The sequence below is a fragment of the Notolepis coatsorum genome (genome assembly GCF_963971535.1).
Source record: "Notolepis coatsorum genome assembly, chromosome: 7".
Classification (NCBI taxonomy): Eukaryota; Metazoa; Chordata; class Actinopteri; order Aulopiformes; family Paralepididae; genus Notolepis; species Notolepis coatsorum.
Window position 1 is genome coordinate 91,853,345 of NC_140171.1, and position 17,033 is coordinate 91,870,377.

General features: G+C 42.3%; 1 protein-coding gene across 2 annotated transcripts in view; it reads left to right on the plus strand.

Annotated features, from left to right (window-relative positions):
- Positions 1-14,037, plus strand: part of LOC311232461 (uncharacterized protein) — a 66,817-nt gene extending 52,780 nt beyond the window's left edge. For both annotated transcript variants that reach the window (XM_084319269.1, XM_084319270.1), the window contains exons 11-12: positions 4,579-4,650; positions 10,539-14,037. In XM_084319269.1, the coding sequence (XP_084175395.1) occupies positions 4,579-4,650; positions 10,539-11,048 (582 nt within the window). In that variant the 3' untranslated portion in view covers positions 11,049-14,037. The remainder of the gene's footprint in view (positions 1-4,578; positions 4,651-10,538) is intronic.
- The last annotated feature ends 2,996 nt before the right edge of the window (positions 14,038-17,033 follow it).

The window sequence follows — 17,033 nt, forward strand, 5'->3', positions numbered from 1 at the left end:
CCACATGCAGTTAAAGTGAAGTTATTCAAGTCCTCAGAGAGTTGGTGGTAACTAAGTGCATTTATAAGGGGTGTCATGGCCAGCGTCTCCGGTGATCATGGCAGCAGTGATTGTAGCCAGGTGAAAGATTCAGCACCATGGACAGGTCGGCTCAAACTAATTTATTTTGGGATGACATGACAAACATGCAATGACAAAGGATGCAATTGTGTCATGAAATACAAATTAAGAAAGCTCTATACATTACAAAATAAATTAAATACAAATGGTGAAAAATACTGTTAGGCTATGTCTCTCTGTTATAGAAATGAAGAGCTGTTGATTCCCTCTCCCTCATTTCGGGTTTATTATGGGTCCGTCATTTTCTGTCTGCCATTGTCCTAGGACATGCATACTGTTGCATGGGCAGTATTTGTATTATTTTACCATATCAGGAGCAAATTGCACTGAGATACTCTGCGAGCCAACTGCGCTGCCAGATATCGGGAGCAAATTGCACTCTGCTGCAACACCGTATGGGTGTGTTTGCACTAGTATATCATTTGTGCAATATCTTTAGTGAATAGGTCCTTAACACTTCCAGTCCACTGGTTAACATGGTAAAACGTGGTTAAATGCCAGCACCCACTTCAATGATAGCTTTGTGAACGCATAATCTCTGTCTTAAATTATGGCTATGTGTCTAATCTGCCCGTCGTTTATCAATGACTTGTTTGCAGTCAACATTGTCGAAAAGGATTGTTTTTTAATCGTTTCATTTCCGTTTTATAGCATTTTGAAAAGCCCTCGTTTTCAAGGAAAATATAAAGATTCTGTGATAAAAGGCATTTACTGGAATATTCTGGAATACACAAAAACGTTGTAATTTTTCGGTCTATTTATGAATCGTTTTCAAATAAACGCTAGATTATCTATAGTATGTGTACTTATGCACGCTATAGAAGCGGGCTGAAATATCGATTATATCATTTCCTGATCGCTTGCACAACCACACACACGCATAGGGCAAACGCTGATATATAGGTGAAAATAGCTCTGATTATACCAAGACTGGTCAAATAGATTCCTTACCTCAGATCGGATGTTATCCAAAAAGATTATGCCAATTCCTGATCGCCATTCCAAATATCGATCGCGTTTATTGGTTCAGCATTGGGTACTGTAAATACATAATCCACACGTTTTCCGGGCCGGCAATCACAATGGATTCTTCAGTTGGCTCGACGGAAAAGTAAAATGAGGAAACTGGCTTGCCCCCCCCCCCCGCCCTCAGTCTAAAGTAATGGGGTGTAGTTACACAGGGAGAGACGATAGGGGGCGGTATCTTCCCAATTGAGCTCAGAGAGAGTCTGCAACACTAACCTGAGGCTCGATTGATGAAATATGAATTAAAATCGCCAATAAAAAAAAAATTGGCGGGCACTCAACGGTCGGCATGAACTAACGACAACGCGTGGCTGTCATCCAAAGTGTTAAGGCGGACCACATAGCGGGCACAAATCACACGCAGTTAACACAATGTGCGCCATAAAATAGTTAACTCGTTATTGGCCACCAATCGAACAACGCCAATAACGAGTTTACTCATTTTGGGATTGTTATATCGTTTATTCGCTATATCTATTCATAATTCATAACCGCAGCCTCTGGGATAGTCTTCAGACCCTGTCTGAGCTGGCAGACGGTCAACACCGCCCTCTACTGCCAGGCGGAGCTATTGCATCTCATTGAAAATGGGCTTGTGTCTTTTAGGAGGCGATCTGAGCCGGGCGGGCAGGGTTTAAATATTCAGGCGAGCCACTTCTATACAACGATGGCATCAGTAACTCCGTCCGCCCGCCCGTCATTGTGAAACGGTCGGTAGTGTGGTGTGGACCTCCACGAGCATTATTTGGAGTTGCGATAAGATATTTGGATTATCTCTTTTGTATTACATCAGATACAAGGTAAGAACATCATATATGAATTTGGTCGTTGATCTGACATTTATTTCTACCGCGATCAAAGCGATCTGTGTGTACTAGGTGTATGTGCTTATTACCATTGGCTGTGGTGGGGGTGGGGGTGCCCCGCTACGCTACGCTACGACGGTCATTTCATGTATGGACGAGGAGACATCATAGTGATAATCTAGCGTTGATTTCAGGATGATTAGATAATCAGCCGAAAAATTACAACGTGATGACTGGATTACAGTAGAATGCATTTTTCTCGCCTTTTCCTGGAATTACTGAAAAACACCCAAACCATACTCTATTCAAAATGGTATAAAACGGAAATGTACAAATGAAAAAACAATCTGTCTCAGCAATGTTGACTAGAAGCAGCTCACTGAGTCCCGACGGCGTTATTAGACCCATAGATGTAATATAAGATATATTTTAAGCACTCGCAAATGTCACAGTCTAAAACTATATCCATTGAATAAAGACCTGGCAATGAATGGGGTATTAGCGCCCCCTGCTGTGGCGGTCAATGTGTTAAGGGTGCTATTACCGGCCGCAATCCATTCTTTGTGAATTCGCCTCAGTGTCACAGATGTAAAGCAAAGTGTCATGCCTGTGAGTGTCCACCAGGGACAGAGTGGCTAACTGTGACTGAATGAATGAGTGCCAGTGAGTTAGTAACATCGCTGATTTATGAGGTGCTTCACATCTAACAAGGACACAGTGTCATAGATGCAAAGCATTCTTGAATTGGCTAAGTGTGAGTGAGTGAATGACCTTGTGTGAAAGGCCTTTGTTCCGGTTCCCGAACCTAATTCTGAATCGGCCGGCACGTTTAGACTGAAAATAAATTAGTTTAAAACCTGAAAAGTTGGTTCTCAGCTGGAACAAAAAAACAGTTGGTTTTTCCTTGCGAACCACAACATCATTATCAGTCAATGGAAACTATTTTGCAGTGGTATGCCGATTTACAGTTAGATTGTATGAACTATAGGGATGGGTACCGAATTCGGTACTTTTAAGGTACCGAACCGAAACACATCGGTACTACCGAGTATCGATTCAAGTGAGATACAGAATATTTTGTTTTTATTATTAAATTTTTTTAACCTTTTTTCTTTTAACACTTTGAGTGCCGTGGGTTAATTCACATTTAGTCCCTTGAATGCCACCATCGGCGTCGATGTTAACGTTAATATCGCCTAATCTATGTTGTGAATTATGGCTATGTGTCTAATCTGCCTGTCGCTTATCAAAGAATCATTTTCCAGTCAGTGTTGTCAAGGCAGATTGGTTTTTTATCGCTTCATTTCCGTTTGAGAGCATTTTGAAAAGCACCCGTTTTCAGGTGAAAAACAACCTATTCTATGATAATCGCCTTTTACTGGAATATTCCAGAACGTTGATATTTGTCGGCCTATTTATGAATCGTTTTCAAATAAACGCTAGATGATCAATAGTATATGTGCACGTTCGAGCCGCACGCTGATAATAGCTGCTTTCATTTCCTCATGGATTTTACAGTGAAACAGCTAGAGCACATATCACAAAAAAGCTTATCTCTGTGAAAACGAGTCTGATTATCCGATTATTGTTCCTTACCTGACATTAGATGGTATCCAAATGGTATATTCCAATTCCTGATCACCATTCGAAAAAATCGATAGGTAGTATATTGATCCAACGTGTGTACAGTATAACCCATGCTCGCCGCGGCTCAGAGGCTCCAGAATGAACTCTGGTAACTCCGGCTGCATCAGTGGACTGGAAAATGTGGACTGGAATATATTTTTTTCCCCATCCATTTTCATTGAGTCCATTCCAAAAGGGTGATTTACCATCTAGGAGACGATAGGGGGCGCTTTTTTCACATCTGATCGCCGGCGGCCCCTGGATTTCCAACGGTAGGCTCGGGTGATGCAATATGATTTCAGATGGCTAAAAAAAATAAAAATAAAAAAATCCAAGAAAAGCCGTGACGTGGCTTTCAACGTCACTATCGTAAACCCGAGATTAGCCGTGAGTGGCGCTCAAAGTGTTAATGTCAACGTTCACACGCACAATATATGCTTACCTAGGATTTGACTTGATTCAACAACAAAGCAGTCGGAGCAATGGCAAGCCGAAAACGGTCGAAATTGTAGTTATTTGAAGTTTGGATTTTTTATTTTTTTTTACAACTGAGGTAGGTACCGGTACCGTATCGGTTCAAATGTGAAAGGTACCCATCCCTAATGAACTAAACAGGTTAAATGTTGGCTGGTTAAGTAGATTGCTGCACAAGAACTCAGGCCGGTTTAGCCAGAAAGCACCATGGTTCCGAGACTCCAGAACTGAACCAAAGCCAGAACCAGAATCGAGTCTGTCTGAAAGTGGTATGAGTGAGTTGGTGACCTTGCCAGTTATAGAGGTATCTAAAAAGGTGTATCTTATACCAAATGCTCATGTGTCTATTCAAGCAAGTGGTGTAAGGACTAAGGAGTCTTACTGCTAAAAGCTTGGTAATTACATGTAGGTTAGTGTTTCTGTTGATTTCTAAACGCTGCTTTGCTCTCAGTCAGACCTGTGCATGATTGTGTCTTTCTTTGCTCTCAGACCTGTGCATGATTGTGTCTTTCCTTTATGACCCAAGGGTATGATGGAACAGTCCAAGAGTGACAGCCTGTCCGTGGTTCGCACCATCATGCTGGAAGGCTACATCAAGGTAGATACACTCACATCACCTGCATGTGTCATAATCAACTTTATTTATATAGCACATTTACAACAGTTGTGACTGTACCAAAGTGCTTTACAGATAAAAGCATAGAGCAAAAAATACATATACAGTACATATCCTAAACATAATAGTGCAAAAAGTGCAAATGCAAATAAGTGCAAGGGTTCAGATAGAAATAAAAGAGAAAAGTGCAGCAGATTACAAAAATAAGGCATAAAGGGACTAAAAGTAGTGACCTAGGAGGCAGGCTCAGCCCTGGTCAAAGCCAAGGCCAGGGAAAATAGAGTAGTCTTTAGCCGGGACTTAAAGGCCTCTAGGGTCTTGGCTGACCTTATGTGGAGGGGGAGGCTGTTCCACAGTTTAGGGGCGGCTATGGAAAAGGCTCTGTCGTCTCTGGTTTTGAGCTTAGACCTGGGTACATTTAGCAGCAGTTGGTCGGCTGACCTTAGGGCTCTGTGTGTGGAGACACACAAGCTCGGTCAGGTACTGTGGGGCCAGGCCATTTAGGGATTTAAAACCGGTTAAAACTGCGCTGCCAATTCTTGCACGTTAAAAAGGAGACATGAAGGCTCATGCATTAAAGCGTTCCGTCTCCAGATGGATTTCAGTCTTTTTTATTTTTTTTTCGTCAATTTGATTTGGAGTCTGACAGAATTGGCTACCTGGTATAATATGATTTGTAGATGCGTAGGGCATTTTGACCATTCTAACCAATCAAACGTGAGCTTGACGCACACACGCTGCTCACAGTGCCCTCCCACTCACAGACCTGTCTTGTCACAGACCCGTATGCGGCTGTGGCTAACGTTAGCTAGCTACCGTTCTTCGGGTGGCTAACGGTTAGCTACCTAGCAACTGTAGCTTGCTAATACGGGTTGTCCTGGCTGGCCAACTTTTATTTCGCAATGGAGTGGAGCTAACTAACTGTACAAATCGATGTGATTGGCTGAGACTGTATTTTGTACGGTTGGCTGCCTGGCTGTTGTGGATTTGGGTAGCCAGCTAGCAGCTAACATCAACTCAACGTCAACACTATGTTGACACTCTGAGCGAGTTTGCCGACAGCAATTAACAAACAATATGGTCCGTGCGGAACCATTATCCCCAACACAGTTATTAGCTAACGTCAGCATAATAACGATAATGGAAGGAGTAAGCCGGCCACTAAAAAGAAGGATGAGCGGCACCACCCAACAAAAGAAAGTTACGAGAGGATGGAAGTTTGAAGATAGCAGTGTTTCAAGAGACTGGCTAGGCTACAGTATGATGATGCGCGGGCTGTAGACGGTGGTGAGTTGTTAACTTGTTCCGTGTTCCGCAACTATGTCAAAAAGAAAAACAGAAACAACACATTTGTCATTGTCGTGTTACTTCACAGTACAAATATGTGAGTCCTCTGCTGTGGTTGTGAGTATCCTTTATTAGCTTAACTCCGTAGCAACATCACACAGGTGTATCTGTAGACGGTCTCCTCCCCACTGTATATTCTCACCCCACCGTATGTATTTTTTTTCTCCCACCCACCCTAATGTATAGTCTCCTCCCCATCATAATGTATATAATCTCTGTTAGGATCTATGGGTAACGGTACTGTATATTTGCATATCGTATATGTCACAAATGTAACATTACTATATACCTGTCCTGTAGTATGTCATGTATGTCCCTATGCCATAAATGTTGTATGTCATAAATGTCACTATGAATTGAAAATGGGGGACCCTGATGTAAACAAGACAAACGTCTTTCTCTGGTCTGCAACCCCTTAACAATTGTGTGTATTGAGCCGTACTGTATTGTACCCATTCTGCAAGCTGTTAAATATTGATTGATTGTTATAACATATTGCAGAATCGGTACAATACATCTCAATACACACAATTGTTAAGGGGTTGCAGTTGCAGACCAGAGAAAGACTTTCCTCTTGTTTACATCAGGGTCCCCCATTTTCAATTCATCATAACATATATGACATACTTGACATACAGATAGATAATACTGCTACATCTATACATTTATGACATACCAGATTTACAAATACAGTATTGTTTGATACAATAAGAGTCTAAAAAAGAGAGTATATACATTTGACGAAGAAACTGTACATTGGAGGAGGTTGGGTGGAGGGGGGGGGGACTGTACATTGGAGGTGGTTGGGGGGGGGGGGGGGGGTTCGGTAGGCGGGGTGGGGGGGTAACTGTACATTGGATTATCGACGAAACCGAAACAAGTAGGCTCCCTTAAAACGCTAACGTTATTAAAAATAAATACAGTGGAGGTTAAAATAAGAATATGACTTGGCCTGAAAAAAAGTTCAGTCAGGAGATTTTTTTTTGCTTTAAAGGGGAACTATCTTATAAATGGCCTTTTTAGTGTTTAGCATTGTTTCCTAGCTATGTGAACTTATATTAATATGATCTATGTCTCAAAATTCTCATATTGGCGCATTCTTCCAATTCTCCTCTCACAATATTCACCCTCACTGAACTGAGTCGTTTGAAAATGTGCCTATATGTGATGTCATATAGTCACTGCTGCATGTTAATGTTCAGGGGAAGACGACGACCCGCAGTGGTTTAGGAGCCCAGGCTCAAAACAGCTCGAGATCTTGAGGTAGAAAAATGCTGTTTTTGAGGACTTGATTAGAAATACAAAACAATGAATAAAAAAAAAAAATATATTACAGAGGTGTTCCATAGACTCACAGGAATTGTGTAAAAGTGCCCAAATAGTGAAAGAAATAGTAAAATAGTTCCCCTTTAATCCCTGCATGAAGGAGACGTAATGCAGAATCGGCCATCAGTAGTTTGAGCAGTTTAGCTTGAAAAGCCATGGGAGTGCATCTTTGGCCGTGTTCTGCTGCAACAAGGTCCCATCAGAAAACGTAAATAAAGTACTAATCAACCACAGGAAAAGGTACATAGTGTATAAGTCATATATTATTTGCTTATTGTATAAGTCATATATTTATGTTTTTATATCAGCAAAAGTCTGAAACTAATCGCTGTGACCAGGAGCCGAACCAACAGTGATTGTGATCACCACTAGATGAACCCTGATACAAACACAGACAGCAATACTATGATGATGATTTGTTTTAATATTTAATAGTTATGATTAAGATAAAAGGTTAGGGTATAAGCGAGGCTATCAGAAAAATACTCTTGAGGTAAAGGCATTTGCCTTCCATGCAAGTTAATGTTTTCTGATAACGAACCTCTTAACTCTTTAATTGCCAAACCCGAGATAAGTCGGGTTAACTCGACGAGATATCTCGGGTTTTGGTCGTTTATTCTTTTATTTATTTTTATTCATTATTCATCCAGGGACCTTGGTGTTACCATAGGGAATGAGTCTGATATTGCCAGTGCAATACCGGCCGCATCCAGCTAGACGGCGGTATCGAGCACCCTTTGAAACCTTATATCTTGGCCTGTGCAACGGTCAAATGTCACCGGGCGCAGTTTTCTGGGTCGGGCCAGTCGAGCGGTTCTCCCGGTTCCATTGAAGCGCGTCACATAATCCCTGATCCATATGTTGTGGTGGGTTATGCCGTGGACCAAATGGACATCGGATGTACCAGATGGCGATCAAACAATTGGAATATTATTTTTGGAATACTCCCGATCACAGGTAAGGACTATCTGATGTCAATTTTAGCTTGGTCGTGCAATGCTTTTATACCGATCGGGCTGATAAGCGTTTTTAGTGTTCAATACGAATATCGTTACTGGTAGGGATGTCCGATATTATCGGCCTACCGATATTGGCATTAAAATGTGATATAGGAAATTATCGTTATCTGTTTTCAAAAAAAAATTTATATATATTCTTTTTTTTTTACATTTATTTAACCTTTATTTACCCAGGCAAGTAAGAACACATTTTTATTTTATTTATTGTCAAAAGTATGCATAATGTTGTGTTAATTCCACGACAAGAGATATGTAATGTTAATTACCTGAAATTATTCCGTTTTGGGGGGGGGGGGGGGGGGCGGGGCATATAGGTATCGGAAATTAAGAGTTGGACAATATCGGTATATTGGTATCGGTAAAAAAGCCAATATCGAACATCCCTAGTTACTGGCAATCAAATAATCAGAAACGACCCCCCCCCCCCCCCCTTTCATGCATTCATGATGGAACATGATACCTATTATATAGATTTGATTTGGGAATAGTAGCGTGTCCAGGCAAGAAACGGCAACGCTTATACTAGGATTCACGTATAAGGCTATAACACAGCCTTTCGGGAATTACCCCAGACCACTCTAAAACCATACTTATATTCACCATGGTATAACACGGGAATGCATGGATGAAACAATTTATTCTTTTTCACATACTGAACGATAGATAGTTGATGTCAAATGGGCCATAGTATTGTATCCATAGCTATAATATAGAATACAGTTATAGCTCTACAAACAAGGTGACGCACTCCTATCTTTTAAAGCGTGGCATTGCTACGACGGGCCCGTCTAATAGCTGGCGCTGAATGAGTTAACAGGCGCCCCCAAAAGTGGCAATTTTTTACTTGAACTTGAGGACTGCATACTTTTTTTGCTAGTCCAGAAATAATATTTCCCAAAAGAATTGCCTGAAATAATGTGTAGTACATACAAATCCGTTCAGAAATGAGTAGGGATGGGTACCTTTCACATTTGAACCGATACGGTACCGATACCGGTACCCAACGGTACCTTTTTTCGGTACTTTAGTCTAAAAAAAGATATTTACCTACCTCAGTCGTGAAAAAAAAATCCTAACTACAATTTCGACCGTTTTCGGCTTGCCATTGCTCCAACTGCTTTGTTGTTGAATCAAGTCAAATCCTAGGTAAGCATATATTGTGCGTGTGAACGTTGACATTTCGGTATCTCACTTGAATCGATACTCGGTAGTACCGACGTGTTTCGGTTCGTACCTCAAAAGAACCGAATTCGGTACCCATCCCTAGAAATGAGTGATTAGGATCGATTTTGGTAAAAAGTGAGAGAGAAAAAAGGCTGCAGAAAACCATTTCCTCATTGACTCCAATGCATTCTGCGAAAATGTCTCTTCCTGTTTGCGCTCGTGACTTTTCACCTAGATCCCTGATTCGCTCATTCCCACGTGGGGTATCATTGGAAAGCCAGACTCATTGGTTACAACTCTCTCCAATAATTTTCGAGATCGCCAAATGATTGACTGAGGTAGAGCCTCGGGAGTCGCAGGTGGTATTCGAAAAAAAGAAAAGTCTGCCGTGTACTTCGGCGCACGCCTCGCTTATCGGCATGTAACTCCAGAACCGCTGAACGGATTTTGTCGCCTGAAACTGCAATCAGAGAGACTCTCTATCTCCCTCGCAGTCGGGAGCACTTTCATATCACTGTCAAAATATCATTGCGTGCGCCCGTATTCCCATCCATTCAATAATATTCACAGGAGTATATATTGTCATTTGAAAGTTACCAATACATTGTCCCGTGGGATTATGCTCCCCCACGGTGAAATTAATTAGTATCCCCCTCAATCTCTCTCTGTCTGTGACTGTCACTCAAATCGCTTATGGGCGGAGCCCAGCTTGAAATGGAAAAATGCTGCTCTAGAGTACTTGATTAGAAATACAAAACAATGAATTTAAAAAAAGAAAACTTTACAGATGTGTTTCATAGACTCTCAGGAGTTGTGTAAAGTTGCCCAAATAGTGAAAGGAATAGCAACACATGTCCCATTTAATCAATGATTTGCAATACTTTTATTCTGCACCTTTCTAAATGCTCTGTTGCTTTATTCTTTTATGATTACTCTACCTTTAACTTGGTACAACAAATCCAGAAAAAGTCCAAAGAAAACGCTCTGCGTTCAACTCTTAAATCCTTGTCACAGGGTGAGAGCCCGTGCGCTGGTAACCAAGATGACCAGGAGCCAGAGGATTCCACGGCGATGGAGGTGACCAATAACGGCCAGAAGGAGGCCGAGCCTACTGAGGGAGAAGAGGAGCACGAGGCGGCCGCAGCAGTTGGAACGGAGGAGGAGCAAGGGATTGAGGGAGGGGAGGAGAAGGAGGAGGAGGAGGGCGGCCATGGGGAGAAGGAGGGAGCGCAGGAGGAGGAGGGAGCGCAGGAGGAGGAGGGGGCGCAGGAGGAGGAGGGAGCGCAGGAGAAGGACGAAGTGCAGGAGATGGAGGGAGTTCAGGGGGAGGAGCAGGGAGCTCAGGAGAAGGAGGGAAGACAAGAGGAGGAGGGATTAGAGGATGAGGAGGGCTATGTGGTTGAGGATGAGATCGGAGAGGATGAGGCAGAGGCGTTGTTGGCGGAGGAAGATGAAGGAACTGAAGCCACAGGAAAAGAGAAGGAAAAGAACAACGATGCTAACGAGGTAGTGGTCTTGGAATGACCTTTGACCCCTCCGTGTGACTTTTTTACCTTAAAGTGATGGCCCGCATGTTTAAGAAGTCTGTGATTTGTCACAAACCTCATCGGTCTAATCAGTGCTGTGGTGCCGAATCATTCCAGTTGCACAATCTGTTCCAATCTACTTCTGAATCTTAAACTAATGAAGTCACACCATAAAAGGTTTATATTTGTATTTCAAAACGGTAGCATCAATCTGTTGCTATTGTCTGTTACGTACAATCGGTACATGCCATAACAACCCTTTCCACCGCATATCCTTTCAATTTGTCAACTTGATATGACGTTAAGGCTCCCAGAGTCTGTGAGCGGACCGGACTCCGCGCGGCATGTCCGCAGTCGTTTGAGGTTTCATAGTCAAGCCTACATTTCCTACATTTCTCATGCCAGTTTACTACATTTAATGCAGGTCGATGTCAACCAACACGCCAAGCAGCCTTTTGTGTGACACCGGTGTGCGACGCGGATGCCCGCACGTCAGAAATGTTTTGCTTCGCACGGACGTACCCTGCAGAGTCCGTTCCGCGTATGTTCCTCCCGACTCTGTGGGAGCCTTTTGTTTAGCATTGTACATGGCTAGCTAGCGGTCAGCTAGCGGTCAGCTAGTTGGCCAAAGTTCGCTTCTCCATCAAGGCAGTTGATCAAGTTCATCAAGTTAGTTTCTAAATGCAGTGTAAACTGATTGTACATGTGACGGATTGACCATACCCTTTTTGAAATGCAAATATCAGCTTTATATAGTGTTAGTTTATCAAATTGGTTTCAACCGGGAACAGATTCGGCACCACACTGTCCAAAAAGCATACCCACCCCCGGTTTGGTTTAAGATATGTGAAGTAGGGCTGGGCGATATGGAAAACATTTTTATCACGATAACATTTTTGATATCGCTATCGATAATTATCTCGATATACGTGAAATAATTTTTTCTGTCAAGTTTAAATGCTATTTTGGCTGCTGAATGAAAGCTGAAGAAACCAGAAGGTTAATTGTGGTTCAGAATATTCTTTATTGTCAGAACATGACAAACTAGGCCTACTTGCCAAACCACAAATCTGAGGTAGAACATGAACACAAACTTTTATAACTGGCATTAACAATGAAAATAAATTAAATCTCATGTCTGATTAGCACACATAGCCTACTGTGTACAGACGGTTTCAAGAGAAAAATCAATCAATTTGGTCAGTATTGTCATTTGGACAAGCAAAGCCATTACTTTAAGTTGCAGGCAAGAAAGACAAGTCTGTCCACACGAACTGTATAACAATAAAACTTGTAAAACTGGCATTAATAATGAAACCATGTTTTTTTTAATTTTTTTTACTTTTTCTCCTGTTTTTCTCTCATCCCAATTTAGTCGTGCCAATTCCTCCCTTCCTGGTCGCCTCTATACTTTAAGCAAGTGGCTTGTCCTTCCGCGTTCCCATTTTGCGCTCTGATTGGCCACGCACGTTTCTGTTAATGTGACATGTGCGCCAATCGTGGGACGGCAAGTTCTGCGCCTATTTCCGGGTCTAACAGCCTGCAAACTACCTAACACCTAGTTTATCACTGGTTAAGTTTAGGCGACTCTTTCGCAGTTGGTTAAGGTTAGAGTTTGGAATCGGGGCAGGCGTTCTATCGCCATGCTCTAAGACGAACTCTAACCTTAACCAACTTCGAAAGAGTGCCTAAGCTTAACCGTCCAAAAACTTGCCGTCCCACGATTGGCGCACATGACCAGAAACGTGCATGGCCAATCAGAGCGCAAAACGGGAACGCGAAAGGACAAGCCACTTGCTTAAAGTATAGATGCTTCCTGGTCGTTGCTTGCATGTGCCCCCCACTGGTCGTTCTAGGGAGGGTTGATGGATACTATCGCATCCCATACATGCAGAGTCAGCCAGTCACTTATTTTCACCTGCCAGCGCGGACTCTCATTGGTGAGGTGTAACGTGTGGGAGGCTCACACTACCCTCACCATCTCACTTCCTCGCTGTGCAGGCGCCCTGACTGACCTGTAGGAGTCGCTGTTTACAACGACCAGATTACCACCCATCGACTTCCCTCCCGCTGACTCTGCCAATTGAGTCAGTATGACGGCCGCCCCAAGCCGGAGGCAACGCTGACAGCCGGATTCGATACCAGTGTCTCTCGCGTTGGTGACGAGCGCTTAGGCCGCGGCGCCACCCAGCCGCTTGAAACCATTTATATCGAGGAAAAACATATCGCGATAATTATCGTTATTGTTTTATCGCCCAGCCCTAATGTGAAGCAGAAGATGTTAGCAATGTTGGTGGACATGAATGGGGCCATTAGTGTATTTTAGACGGACTAGGATTGTGACAAATCAGACGAGCTTTTTAGAAACGTGAACTATTCCTTTTTGAAAGGATACCTTGACTTTCTTTTTTTTTTTTTTTTTAAACCGGCATTCTAACTTTTTCACAGAAACATAATCAGGATCCCAGAGTTGGGCTAAACGAGAGAAAGCGGAATATTGGCAATGGATGAAATACACATGACGCATGTTCTGACGTTAGAATGGTTAATTGACTGTTTCACATTAACTACGTAAAAGGCTACGGTCTCATTTCTACATATGTGCATCACAGTAAAACTGCTTCTTTCGTTTGTGTTAAGTCTTCTTTTTATTTTATTTTTTAATATATCCTTGTTTGTTACTCTTGTGGCACCGGATGCAATAGTTTAATGTGAAAGTCACTTAGGGCTGGATTTAAACTTGAGATAAGTGTGAGTAGCATGGAGTTAATACTCTCCCTTCAGATTTCAGAAGTCCAGAGCCTCTTGTGACCATTTTCCATATAGTCTGGTTTGTTGCTCTTATTTACGTGCGTCCTTATGGAATTCATTATATAATTGAAATGTAGGCCTATTATTTAGTATCGGTATTATGTTCTAGAAATTTGTTCTAAATGTTTGCTTATTGTGTCTGATGCAGTTGATAAAATAATAAATAAAAACTTGAAAAACGTTGAAAGATATTCTCATTTATGTCAGACCAGTTGCTCAAAATAATTGCTGCAAATGACACAGGAGATGTGAATTATTCTACACACAGGAAGGTATCAAGACAGTCATATTGGTCAGTATTCTGTCATGAAGCCAATATTGTTGGGGTTAACTTATGGAACAATGCTGATATTAATTTAAGAATGAGTAAGTTGCTTTTCAAAAAAAAAGATTGTATGGCTATTTTTGAGTTACATGTGAATGTTTAAAACATTTTGGAGGCTTAATTTGATAATATAGGACAGGCATAAGCATTATGCTTCAGCCTGTATCTTTTCAGTCACTGCCAGTCTGGAATGATTGTGCATATTGTATCGTGTGTGATGACTGAATAAAACTAATACTACTACTACTATTAATAATAAGAGGAAACGGTTAAGGGCTAGACTTGAAAGAAAGGAGAGGAATTAGTTGCCCAGCATGAAAATCCATTTATAGATGGAGAAGATATTAACTCATTCTGCGCCAGTCACGAGAAAAGTCGGGTTAACTCGCCAACCGTTCAGTGCCAATCACAAGAAAACTCTGGTTTTAATCGTTATTTCTTTTATTAGCTATAGCCATTATTTTTTCATCCATCCAGCCTGATATCATTGGGAATGGGTCTGAGCTCGCAAAAGGGCAAATACCGTCGCCTACGCCTTCCAGCCGGTATTGCACTCCATTAGAAATGGTGTAGTTTCTTTTCTGAGCCGTGCGGGCGGAGTTTAATGGGGATGTATTTACAACGATACATCTGCGATGCCGCACCCCCCCTTCATATATATGCAATGCCGGACAGGCGAGCGCCCCGATACGAGGGCCATTTCATGTATGCACGAGGAGACATAATAATGATAATCTAGCGTTGATTTCAGGAAGATTCGATAATCGGGCGAAAAATGACAACGTGATAAGTGCATTCCACTAAAACGCTATTATCGCGTCTTTTCCTGTGATTACTAAGAATCTCAAACTACTCATTCAAAACGGTATAAAACGGAAATGTACGGATGAAAAAACAATCCGTTTTTTGCATGTTGACCAGAAGCAACTCACTGACAATCGACAGTGTTATTAGACCCATAGCTATAATATAGGATATATTTTAAGCGCTCGCAAATTTCGCAGTCTCCCCATTGATTAAAGCGATGGCGATCTAGCGCCCCCTGGTGCTGAATGAGTTAATGTGCTGAATAAAAGAAGTTGGACTGAAGTATGAATGACAATTATATCAGTTGAAGTGGGTAAACAAGTCAATACGATTAACACATTCCCGGCCATTTTACCTGGAAAAGGCATATTGGGACTCCGAAGGTGCAGTACCGGCCAGATCCTGGTAGTGGCGCTGTCTTGAGAATGCAGTAACCCCTGTTGCAGACCGGGTGCCACACTGAAAACCTTCCGGGTGGACTTTTCTACCAACGTGAACCTATGGCTTCACCGGATCGCATTGAATAACCCTCGGGACCCCCGACTCACCACGCTGTGGTGGGTTATATCATGGGCCAAATGGACATATGATCTACCAGATGGCAATCAAATAATTGGAATATTCTTTTTGGAATCCGACCAGCCACAGGTAAGGACAATTGAACGTCAATTTCAGCTTGATCGTGCAAGGATTTCATAGCCATCCCCCTGATCAGCGTATGTTGTGATAATAACGAATGCCGTTATTGGCAATCAATTCATCAGAAACGACCCCCCCCCCCCTTCATGCATTCATGATGGAACATAATACCGATCATATTGGATTTTTAACTCTAGCGCGTGTATGGATGAAACGCCAATGGATTGCGTTGCGCCTTATAAATAGCCTCACAGGAATTAGCCCCGATCATTCCGAAATAACACTCATATTCACCACGGTATAAAACGTATTGTGGAAAAATTATTGAACGGAAGGTTCATACTGTCAAATGACCATGATATTGTATCCATAGCTATAATATAAAATATAGATTTAGCTCTACAAACAACGCAGACCCGGCGGCATTAGGCGTCCGGGCCTGCCCACTGAGTCAGCTGTGCCCGCCCTGGCGCTGTTCCTAGGATGATGACAAAATGACCCGCCCTACTCTGCCTCTGATTGGCTTACACTGATATTCCTAGTTTCCTACTACCTAGCCAATCCAACCAACGTAGGTAACGTACTAGCCAATCACAGGCAGAGTAGTGTGGGTGACGGCCGGGTCATTGACTCATACCGGCGTCGCCATCTTTGAAACGTTAGCGTTGCAAAATATAATGGATAATTATGGACATCAGAAGTTTTTTTTAAAGTACGACATCTGGGTTGGAGAATCGTGAGAAAACGGGCAGCGCGGGAGGTTGTGCCAGTTCGGGCCAGAGCAGCACTGTCGCTGATCTGAATAATAACACGACTGAGGCTCATGCGAGGAGCAACGTGAAACCGCAAGGAGCAACTACAAGCAGTGCCACTCCCCCTAGTAGCGTGGGCACTGATGTCAACAACAACACTACTGAAGCTAGAATGGCACTCTGAGAATTAGTTTTCTACCCTCAAGAACGTCTTTACTGTTCCGGTCAGCTATAGAATGGAGTAAGTCACATGTGACACAGCTGCTCACCCGTTATTTTTTTTTTCGTTTTAAAAACATATTTATAGACCACCAATGCGTTTAAAACGATGCATATATCAACTGAGATTATCAACTAACTATATTGACTGAAAGAATCGAGATGCCTCCAAAGAAAAATCAAACAATCTCAAAACCAAGCGCAGAGGACTCGCCTACGGCCACAGGATACATGAGACAAATAGCGGAGAATATAGACGTGATAGCGGCCGCCTCAAGTTCAACCCCTACAAATACCTCCGCGGACACCGAATATATCATCCGGGAAATGAGAAAAATGGAGAAGATAATGGAGACAATGGAGAAGACAATAACCCAAAAAGTAGATGCTATCAAAGAATCTATCGAAGGCAAAATAGAAGCGCTAAGAG